Source organism: Phodopus roborovskii, unplaced genomic scaffold (assembly GCF_943737965.1).
Source record: "Phodopus roborovskii unplaced genomic scaffold, PHOROB, whole genome shotgun sequence".
Lineage (NCBI taxonomy): Eukaryota > Metazoa > Chordata > Mammalia > Rodentia > Cricetidae > Phodopus > Phodopus roborovskii.
Window position 1 is genome coordinate 12,705,363 of NW_026126516.1, and position 11,286 is coordinate 12,716,648.

An 11,286-nucleotide genomic window follows, 5' to 3' on the forward strand; every position below is an offset into this window, starting at 1 on the left:
CTGAGCTGAGGTGGAGGTGGACATCGCTAGACTCTGTATCTTCAAGGAACTCGCCGGCCAGAGGTCCAAATATGGGGGAAAGGAAACGGGGATGAAGGACAGTGGTCCATGCCAAGAGAGATACCCAAAGAGGATTCTCCAGCAGTCTGGATGTCTAGGTTAGCCTGGGTATCCCGCCCCTCCACTAACATCTCTTGAGCCTGTTCCTAGGTGATCACCTCCTCCACATGTCTACAAACCGCCTCTGTTCCACTCGGAAGGGCCCCTTTCAGTGCCAGTGATAACCTCAGTGATTAGAAATCCCCACAATGGGGGTGGTGATGTGTTTGTTACCCTGCCCTGCAAGACCCCACAATAGCTGAGTTGTCCTCTCTCTGAGGGTCCTCTCCCAAGTTTCCCCCTCCTGGATCAGGGCACAGTCGGAGGACTTACTGGGGGACGGAGAAGTTCTGACACCGATGACTCAGAGGCACAGTAGACGTGGGCAGGGGTTACCATACCCTTGTCCCCTGGACACTGCCTGGCAGCCTACACAGGGAACAGAGCCCTGGTCCAGTTCGCCTGCCCTACCACTGTCTAGTGGCTCTCTAAGATCTCCTGCAGAAAGACGTACCAGGGTAACGGGCGGCCCCGCGGCCCTCATGCTCTGCAGTGCTCCTGGCTTTGCACACTCCATGTTCCCACCCCAACCTGAGCCCAGGGAGCCCACAGGCAGGTAGGCTGGTTGAGGGATAAGACACAAGCCAGGCCTGGCTACACACAGAGTCACCCCCCACCAAACGGTGGATTTGGAGCCTGTTAAGTCTTCCTGACGTTTGCATCCTTCAAGAGAACTTTCCCTTTGCAGACCCGGCCTCACCTTCTGTCTGTCCTGGAGACGGAGGCCACAGAGGGCGGAAGAGTCTTAGCTTCCAACTTGCCTGTGTTTACCACCTCTGTGAGGCACCCAGACAAGCTGTGAACTAGACAGCCACAGCCCTGGCCTGCCAGCGGGGACCTGGGGTAAAGGTGGTTAATGGCTTAGACGTACATGTGCTAGGGCAGCAAACCGTAAGCGTCTAAAACCAGGTGCCTTTGCACCCCGCCCCATGAGATCCAGAGGGTGGGCAGCAAGGTGACCAGAAGGAATGCCGTGCCAGGGTTCTGGGGCTGAAAGAACCTGACAAAAGTGCCCAAACAAGGTGGGTGGTTATACTGCGGCCTTCCCGCTGACACGCTGGGGAAGTCACACCATGACTTACACTTTCCTCAAGACCCCTGGCTGTGGCGGCATGGAGGAGAGCAAGGCGGGGTCAGGGTGATGGGTCAGGGTGATGCCACGGTGCTCTCGGGAGACATGGGTGTCTAGGACAGTGTCTAGGGTGTCTAGGCAGCGTAGGGGCTGAGGAGAGGGAGTTCACCCCGGGGTGACCCTGCAGCACATCCCTATGTGTCTCCATTTCCTGCTGCCAGGCGGCAGCCCAGCAGCGCTGACACGGGCTTCTGTGTGCCTGTCTGACTCAGCCCTTCCCACCCCACACCCCCAAACCCTTGCTCAGAGGTGTGGGTACGGGGCCCAGGGAAGGACACACCTCCTAGGCACACAGGCTCCAAGGGGCTCTGTCCAACAGTACGCCTTAGAAATCGGGGCCATGTGGACCTGGCCCCCCACCCCCCCACACACCCTGGTCTATCCAGGCCCTTTGCGAGTGAGACCAGGGTCCCCTCGGGCAAATATTCAATACCTGGGTGACACACCTGCCATGACCAGATGTCATCACCACACTGGTGATGGCCTCTTCTTCCTCCTGCCTTCTGGGGGACACAACCTCACCTCCTGGTGGTGAGCTTTGTGAGCTGTCACTTGCATTGAGAGGGGCCCTCCCCTGGAAACCCCCTCCCTGCGCAAATTTTTCAGCCCTCGGGCAGAATTGCCTGGAGTGGATGGACTTGTATGTGGAGAACTATCACCTCACCCACCCTTCAGACCCTATGCTTGCCTTCATGCTGCGCCCACTGTAAAACTTGGGGGCCCAGGAACCCTGACCTGACCCTATGGTCAGCTGCTCTGCCTGTCCAGGAAGGCCTTCATCACCCACCAGGCATGGTACCCTTTGGTTTCCTGCCTGTGGTTCTCTCCAAGATCCTTAGCACTAGGGGTTCTGGTTTGGGGCATGTTCTGAATGAGTGGGTGCTTAGCTTGAGCTGGACAGGCACAGAGGGGCCTCAGCACCAGGCTGAAGGATGAGGCAGCCCAGGATTGGGATAGAGCTGGCTGGGCTTGGGAGTGAGCCATGCTTCCGCCCATGTCCTGGGATGCTAAATATAGCGGCCAGGGAGGGGAGTTTCCGGTTACAGCCCCCCCACCCCAAGCCGGGAAATCGATGCCAGCTGCATTAGGCCCAGCAATGGTGCCTGCCGACCTGCCCGCCAGGCTGCCGATCAGAGTGAGGGACTGGACTTCACCCAAGTCCAGGTGCCCTGACTCTTAACCCATCCTCCAGGCTGCCAGAGCCCTCCCCCACCCTGCCTGTCAGACAGCGAACACCCAAGGGCAATCCTGAGGGTCACAGGATTCCGATGGTGGGCATCAGACAGCTGCAGAATGGCAGGGCAGGATATAGATGGGAGTGGCTGGGTGTACTCCTGTCCTGGGACCATCAAGCTGAAGCCAGGTCAATGTGTCCCCTCCACCCCCCCCCCCAGTATTCAGCTCCTGGACACACACACCTAAGAACCCTACCAACCCCCCCCCCCAAAAAAAAGCTGTGGTTGCTTGTCTGACTGGGCCACGCCTAAATTGCTACATTTGCATACAGGTGGTGCTATCTGAGAAGTCCACATGCCACAGCCTCCTCAGGGTGGTGCCTCAATGTCACACCCACCTGGGACGGGGAGGGCATGAAGCCAGTGCCCCCATCCCCCAGGGCAGGGCAGGGGGCTGTAAGAGGACAGAGGGCCCAAACTAACCTCACCATCCCTATCTCAATTAGGATTCCAACACTTTAGCTCCTGGGGACACTGAGACACTGAGCCCCCGGACATGCTCACCTGAGCTCCATCCAGTTACAGGGGGAAGGGGGCAACCCTCCAGGGTACCTCATGGCTGTCATCAGTGGGCCATGACCTTGGCCGACCCCCAGGGTGTCATATAAGATGCTGACTGGGGTGTTTGAAGCTCTGGGGAAAGGCACAGCCCTGAAGCCTGACCTTACCCCTAAGACAGACCAATTTACAGACACCTTCCACAGGGGGTCCTTGTGTGCCTGTGGCCCAGGCAGTTGGCCGGGTGGGACAGCATGCCCTTTTGTTCTCGCTAGGCACTCTGGGGACCTGGAGGATGGCTCTGGCTATCAGGCCAGAGAGCAAGGAGGCCAGCAGCTTTGTGAGCCGTCACACTCCAGAGGCAGTCTATGCAAGGACCAGGCTGTCTCCAGCAAGGTGACTGCCGCAGGTGCTCACCATAGCCAAGCCTGCAGACGCTACTTGTGTCCTGCAGGCCAAGTGAGACGAACCCCCTCCCTGCTGGAGTCGTGGAGGGGGCACTGAAGACACCAGGTACAAAGTATTCCTGGGTGGTGGCAGTGTGGTTGTAGCCCAACCCCAGGCATGGCAGGGACTCTACATCTGCCCAGATCAGGGAGTACACACTCTCTGGAATGTGCGATACTGTACCCATTTCCTCTCAACTGAGGCCACGCTCAGTCTACTCCCGCAGACACAGCTCAGGCTGTGCACAGCGAATGGTGGCCCCTTCCAAGATGGAACACTTAACCGGGTCCCCTCCTGAGCTGGCTACTCCACCTGACCTGACAATACTATCCCAGACTTGTTGCACCAGCCCACTGACAAGACATCTGTCTTCCAGAGCATCCACTTGCACAGTCTGAAGAGAAACAGAGGGGTTTGTATGGAGACCTTCCTACCCCTCAAGACGCTGTTCCTCACCCCAGGTCACAGTGCTCAAAGCCAGTGGCCATCAGTGAAAATTATACAAGCTTTATTGAGTGTTCAGGGCAGGAGGCTGAATGGATGGGACCAGGCTGCCTAGCCCCAGGGTCTCACTGGGGACTCAGGTGGGGAGCCACCTGGCTAAAGAACCAAGAGATAGCAAAGATGACACCAAGAGTCTTGGGGACCTTTGGATTGTCTGCAAAGGCCTGGGCATCGTCCAAGTCCAGATGTACAACCTCGATGAGCTCTCCCTCTTCGGCCAGACCTCCACCGGGCCCTCGTCGCTGGGCATCTGTCACCTCAGCGTAGAACATGGTCTGCCTGGAGCCAGTCAGTCCTACTCCAGACCTGCCAGGTAGAACAGGGACTGCTGACACACCATGGTGCCTGCCAGCCAGCCTGCCTGCATGCTTCTGTCTGCCTTTGTGATGTGGCAGAGCTCCGAGTGGCTTCACCCTTCCCAAATACCACGCCTGGTGGGTACATCCACGTGCTGTGTGCCCCTGGAGTGGAGGGACCTGATGCATGGTGGGCACGCCTTCTGTCACCAGGCTGCTGTGTGGCAGAGGTGGAAACTCACACCAATTAGGAAAGGGACACACCAAAGTTATTTTTCTCCTTCTTCCTTCCTTCCTTCCTTCCTTCCTTCCTTCCTTCCTTTCTTCCTTCCTTTCCTTTCCTTCTTTCTTCCTCCCTTCCTTTCTTTCTTTCCTTCTTCCTTCCTTTCTTTCCTGTCTTCCTTCCTTCCTTCCTTTTTTTTTTGAGACAGGGTTTCTCTGTGAAACAGTCCTGGATGTCCTGGAACTTGCTCTGTAGACCAAGCTGGCTTCAAACCCACAAGAGATCCACCTGCCTCTGCCTCCCAAGTGCTGGGATTAAAGCTGTGCACCACCACTGCCTAGCTCACTGAAGAGGTTTTTAAGGTGAATTTGATAATTGGGCTGGAGAGATGACTCAGCCACCAAAGGCTAGACCCGCCATCAGACTGTCAAGATGAATATGACAACTGACATTTAGGGGAAACGCAACTGTCAGAGGCATCTTACATATATCCTGTACCCAGGACTCTGCTGAATCCATCCCAAAGGAGATGCCTGGATAGGCCTGGCCTAATTAGATGAACTCACAAGACAGCTCCAAGCTCAAAATGTGAAGAAGTCCAATAGTCTCTGCTAACACAAGCTGCTGTGTTGTAAGGAGACACATGGCAGGGACAGGCAGGCATCACTGGGGTCTAAGAGCAGTTCCTGGTCAACAGCTAGTCAGGAAACGGCCTCTAACCAACAGCCACGAGGGGCTGGTCTGCTACCTTTGCACCTGGATGGATCACAGATGTGGCTAGCCACCCTGAATGCAGCCTTTGAGACCCTGAGAGGAAGATGAAGGACCCTGAAAATAGACTGGACACGCAGAAGCCATGAGGTCGTAAGCAAGTAGCACAACAATAATACTGTGACAGGCCCTCAGAATCTGTCCCTTAGGCTCCTGTCCATGGCTCCTGCTGGGTACCCAGCCAGGGCCTCTGACTTCCATAATTGCTAAGGCCCAAGACAGCCTGGCCCACATCAGGGACTGCTGGTTGGCTGGGAAGCCATGGAGAAACCAGAGATGAGTGTGGTGGTGGGAATCACAGAGCTCCTTATACAAAGAACAGATTCCAACACTGTTCCAGACAGGTGGGAATCTCTCAGCAGGACACATTGTGGAGGCAGGAGCAGAACTGGGAACTACCCATGGCCTCCCAACCCCCCCAAAAGGAAGACCCCCCCCATCCAAGACTGATCATATCCAGCTACCTCTTTATCCCCACAAACCCCTGCCTGATGGCCCATTTTCCTGGTAGTCATGGCCTGCACACCCTGGTCTGCCGCCTCCAGCCTCGGGTTCCCTAACTTATGAGGGAGACAGCTCCAGCCTGTGCTCTGGACAGGCTCTAATCTTATTCACACGACAAGGCAACAATAGGAAAGCCCCTTCCTTGGCTTCCTTCCCTGGGCCTAGTCATGTAGGACTATCAAGGGAATGTGGCGGCTTACGTCTGGTCTCGGACAGGGAACCACTAAGTGGGAAGGCTCTGGTGTCCCAGTAAGGCCCATAGGAGCAGGTGCGCTGACCTTCACTTAGCTATACCCTCTTCAAAGTCTGAGTAGAGGGGACCGCTGCAGTACCTTCAGTCAGGACACAGCCCAGAGGCCTCACGTGGGAAATCTCTCATGACAAGGTTCCCCTGTCCTCAAACATCGGCCAGGACTGCCCCCCCACCCCCCAGGCTAACTTCCTTCCTGCCTTCCATCCCTGTCTGCTCCACACACTAGCCAAACCCCTACGAACGTCAGGCTCCTGAGATTCCCCTGAACACTGCCATGTTGCAAGCTGAAGGCTCCAGGCATCACCGGCTGTCCATAAGGAGGACCCAGAAAAGGGCACAGACCAGGCCTTCAGAGGCAAGACGGTTAGCACCGGATCCAACGTGCTCCAACCACAGCTAGTTGCTACAGAGTGAGATCCTCTGGGATGGACGCAAGGGGGTCCTGGCTGTGTGGAGCATGCCAGGACAGAGGCGCCGGGGACTCTGGTCCTTCCTGGTTGAAGATGGGCTCAACCTTGCGGGGTGATGGGCACCTCTAGATGAGCCTCTTTCTGCACTACAACCTCAGTGGCCAAGGGTCCACACAGCATCCCGAGGCAAGGGGCGGCTTCCCATTTGAGGAAGGTAGCCCTGGTTGGCTGCCTGAGGGAGGCATGGGCGGCTGGCACCTGGGCTTCAGTAGGGGTAGTCCCTCCTCCTCCCCCTCCCCAGGACCTGTCCTTCCCTCTCATTCCTGAGCCACCACGGGCTGAGAACAGAGCTGTGACTCACCCCACCCCCAGCGCCCGGTGCTTAATCCCACAGGAAGTGGGGCATCTGTCGGCAGCAGCTGCCACCCGGAGCCCAACCCCTCATGGCTGGGGCTGCAGGGCAGGCAGGGGCACAGGGTTAAGCACACTCCAGAACCAGCCCCAAAGCACCAGGTCTGGCCCAGGTCAACCCCCTTCCAGTCTCCTGCTTGTACACACTCGGGGCAGGGTTCTGACCCACTCCACTCCTCCACACCTGGCAGCGGCCCACCCTGCCGAGCCTCCTTACATGTATGTGGCAACTTGGCGCAGATCGGCAGGGTCCAGGTGATAGCCACACTCTTCCCAAGCCTCCTTGCAGGCCACTTCTTCCAGCGAGAGCCCAGGCTGGTCCACGATGCCGGCACAGAGTTCCACCATTACTCCCACGGAGCCGGGCAGTGCTGGCTTAAGTTCTCGGGGCTGCTCCTGGTCCACAGCTGCCAGCGACCCCGGAAAGAGGCGCTCCACCTCGCCTGCATACACAGCTGGTATGGGGAGTGGGGGGGGGTGGAGCAGGGCCACATGGCGGTCACCTCAGAGTAATCTACTCTGGGCCAGGCACATCTTGCTGGACCTCAGTCTCCTACAAACCCACCCACGCAGATGCTCAGGATCAAGGCCCTGAAAGCACACTGCGAGTCCCCCCTTCCCAACTCCTGGCTGCCCAGCTGGCCTCACCTGGCCGGAACTGCTTCACTAACACCAGGCTCCTCCGAGAAGAGTTGAACAGGAGAATGGTCACACTGCATGGGGGGAACAGAGCTCAGGAAGGACACGCTCCCCCCTCCCCAGAGCCCCAGACCCCCTTCCTCTCTTTCCTGGACAGCCCGGGAAAGGTAGGACCCTGCTCAGATGTGACACACAGTAGGTCCACTGCTCAGAGGGGCCGGCCACACAGTCAGGGCAGTTCACAGAACAGGGACAGTGGAGGCCTCTGCTGGCCAGTCTCCCAACTGTCACACCCCTCAAACCACGCTTCCCATCTCTGGATCCTCAGGAGTAAGATCAACAGATCTCTTCAGCCCCGGGAGGCCCAGCCTGCTCCCAGGGGCCTGGTGTCCCAGCTACTACAAGCCACCAGGCCTCAGGGACATGAGAACCAAAGACCAGATTGAGGTGGAAGGTATTTGAAGACATCAAAGAGAGCAGAAATCGGGGGATTCCTAATTGCCAGGCCAGCCCCTCCCTCACCTGTCATGTGTCTTCATGAAGTCCCAAGTCTTCTGGACACCATCCTGAAACAGGCATGGCGGCAGTCAGGAAGGGTGAGTGGCTGCCGGGACAGATGAGGGCCAGGCACACCCTCTGGAGCAGCCCCAGCAGCCTGTCCCCATCAGGAACAGGGACTTGCAGCAGGTGGGGGTGGGCGAGGTTTCCCCAGAGGTCAGGATAGACTGGTGTTCTGGGAAGGGTGGGCAAAGGGCAGGAAAGGCATTTCATGAGCACAAAGTACTACAGAGGCCTATGCTGCCAAGTGGGGAAGGACCCAGGAGGGCCCAGGAAGGGCAGACGTGACAGACACCCTCAGGCAGGGCAGGGAGGATCCCAGGTGGGCAGAGTACACGGCAGGTGTGCATCTGGCGATATCAGACAGACGGGGGATGCTTGCCCCGCCCGGCTTCAGGCTCTCTCTTAGACATCCCACAGTCCTGCTGGTCACACACGTGGGACACGCACGCAGCACTCAGGAACGGATGTCAATGGTGCTTGGTATACAAGGTCAGGAAGGCTACCATTCATCCCGGCGTCCTGGTAAGACAGGCTGTGCCTGGGGGCTGGGGACCTAGAGCCTGTCCGCCCCTACCTAACCCTTCCTGCTTAGTCCACCTCTGGGTCATTCAGTGAGCCCTGGCGAGCCCCACCACAGGTGATGAGGCCCCATCCAAGCTGCCAAACACACGGGAGCCTGGGTCCCACAGAGTGTGCGCCAGGGCAACCACGAGGGAGGGTGTTGAGGAGCAGCCACTAGGGCTCCCTTGCGTTGGCCCGAGAAGACACTGAGGGTTAGAGGAGGGAGACCCTGACCTGAGCCCACAGGCACAGACATCCCAGGAGAGTGGCAGCAACCTGGTTTCCAGGGGACAAAGACAGCCAACGTCCTGGGCAGGTCAGGCTGCCCAGGAGGCCGTTGACGTGCCACCCCACGAGGCGAGCCCAGGCCTGCCTGACATCCAGCCACCCAGGCGGGCTCCAAAGAAGCCGACCTGCCCAGACTGCAGTGGGCCTGCCTTGCCTACCCCTCAGCTTCCCTTTGAATAGGCATCACCCTGACTCCTAAGGACCCTCTTGACTCAAGGTCAAACATTTCGCTAGAGCCGTGGGAAGAGCCAGAGAAGCTGACATTGGCTCTGGGAAGGGAGACACAGGCCTAGAGTGCATTGGTGGACCGCATGCTTCACAGCCCGTTGGGGCCCTGATTCTGGCGAGGGACAGTTAAAGGCTGGCATTTCCCTACACAGTTCACAGCCCAGCCTCAGTATCCCATCCCTCAGCTCCCGAGGAAACGCTGCCCGCCCCGCAGCCCTCAGTACGGCTGCTGCCTGCTCAGCTGAGCTCTGGTTACCAACACCATCAGCGGAAATGTGCTGGTGGGCTGCCAGCCAAGGCTGCAAAACCAGCCCGCAGCACTTCCCAGGAAGTGAGTGAGGGAAGCCCTATTGTCACGGGCCATGGCAGAACTAGTCTGGACCACCTAGCTCCCACCACCAGAGCCCCAGGCCCTGGGTAGCAACAGCCACAAAGCCCATCCCATGTCCCCAGCCAGTGAAAGGAAGTGACCCCCATGTCCCTGGACTGAACCCCCCAACCCCCCAAGTCTGCACTGCCCATGGCTGCACCCTGGGAGAGGAGTTCTGGGGGCGGGGAACCTGTGCACGGCAAACACATGAGGGTCACGACCCTGATGAGGGAGGGTGTAACGGGGTGGGGGGTGGGTGTGCGGGGGGGGGGGTCTGACCAGGGCTGAAGTCCGGTCAGGGCTTACACTGATGGGTCAGGACAGTCGTGTGTGTCTGACAGAGAACGGAGGTGCGCAATGTGTCAAAAGCAAGGGCCTACTAGACGGGGTCATTCACGCAGGGCGGAGGAGCCTGCTGGAAGCCCACAGGGTGAGAGCAGAGAGAGCTGGCAGCAGCTAAGCTCAACAAAGGTTCTCTGTGGGCTTACTATGTGCCCCACGGGGCCGAGCGAGATAGCTATCAGTGGCCCTGTTGGCTCTAGGCGACACCTGGTAGCTGGGAAAGGCTGTGTTGGGGAGGGTTCTTGGAGGCGGTAGCCTTTCGGCTAAGGTTTGCAGGAGGAGCTAGAAGTTCCTCCCGTCCTGACATCCAAGGTAATCAATAGATCCAGTTGCCTAAAAGTATCGATGGGCGGTCGGAAATGGAGGGCCACTCGATCTGCCTTGGGGGGAAGAGAGACTGTCCTCGAATGTCCTTCCCGGGCCATTCCGGGTTGACCGAGTCAGACCGGCGGTCAGGACAGCAGCGGGGCGGAGCTTGCGCTCAGATCGAGACCCCCACCGGGGCGGAGGCATGAGCTCAGGGGGCGGAGCCGAACGCGGGGCGGGGCGGGGCGGGGCGGGGGTGGGGGGGCACCGGGGTTGGAGGGTGAGCCCGGAGAGGCGAGCGTGGGGCGGATCACCTGGCGGTAGTGCAGCGTGAGCGGCCGCAGGTAGGGCGAGCGCGAACAGGGGCCCACGGCCACCCCCTCGATGCGCTCCATGGGTGGCGCAGGGTTGAGTCTTCCGCAGACCGGAGCTGTCGGGCACGTCTACGCAACTTCTGGGCATGCCCAGTTCGTGCGGAGGGCGGGCCGGAGGGCGGGCCGCAGAGCCCAGGTAGCACCTGCAAGAGTCCAATCGCGCAAGGGAGGCGCTGTCCGGCTGCTCTCCAAGCCCGCGTAAAGGGGGTGAGAACTGGGTAGGGTAGAGGAGGCTTCCTGGTACCTGTGAAGCCCCCAGCGGGAACCAGAGGGGATCACCGGGGTTGGAAGTGAGCCGAGCGGGTGCCTGCCTGTGCCTGGGTAGTAACAACCCCACCCGCTCCCCAAGTCTGGGGAACCAGGGCAATCACTGGAGTGTACACACAGGGAGGGAAGGAAAACTTCTCTCGGAAAAAGGCAGAAGAGAGGTAGCTGGGAAGGAAGCTGTGAAGGAAGGTCAGAGAAAGGGCCCCAGCCCAGGGAGAGGCTGACCTGGCCTGGACTGCTCCCGCCTGTTCGAGAGAAAGCGCGACTTGTCTCTCTTCACAGAGGCCATGTTGTTGCTTACCACAGTGCACACATTAACCCAGCCAGACAGGCCTGCAGACCTACCCCATCAGAATGTCAGCCAAAGTCCCAGGCCACTCCAGATTCGGGGGAGGGATTCACAATATGGGCACATGATTGACTGGAGCCATTCTTGAAGACTAGCTCTCTCTCTCTCTCTCTCTCTCACACACACACACACACACACACACACACACACACACACCT

At 58.7% G+C, this 11,286-nt stretch overlaps 1 protein-coding gene across 1 annotated transcript; it reads right to left on the reverse strand.

The window, feature by feature from the left end:
• Positions 1-3,956: 3,956 nt before the first annotated feature.
• Positions 3,957-10,543, reverse strand: Nudt14 (nudix hydrolase 14). The gene is made up of 5 exons (XM_051196693.1): positions 10,453-10,543; positions 8,005-8,048; positions 7,492-7,556; positions 7,061-7,298; positions 3,957-4,281 (listed from the first exon to the last, which is right to left on the reverse strand). Exons 1-5 carry the CDS (start codon positions 10,531-10,533, stop codon positions 4,041-4,043), a joined length of 669 nt encoding a protein of 222 aa, XP_051052650.1. The 5' UTR covers positions 10,534-10,543; the 3' UTR covers positions 3,957-4,040.
• Positions 10,544-11,286: the final 743 nt, after the last annotated feature.

Coding starts and splice junctions, on each gene's coding strand:
- Nudt14 (XM_051196693.1), bottom strand. CDS start 10,533: ATGGAGCGCATCGAGGGGGTGGCCGTGGGCCCCTGTTCGCGCTCGCCC. Junction 8,049..10,452: donor TCACGCTGCACTACCGCCAG/GTGATCCGCCCC, acceptor TGCCTGTTTCAG/GATGGTGTCCAGAAGACTTG. Junction 7,557..8,004: donor TTCATGAAGACACATGACAG/GTGAGGGAGGGG, acceptor CCCCCCATGCAG/TGTGACCATTCTCCTGTTCA.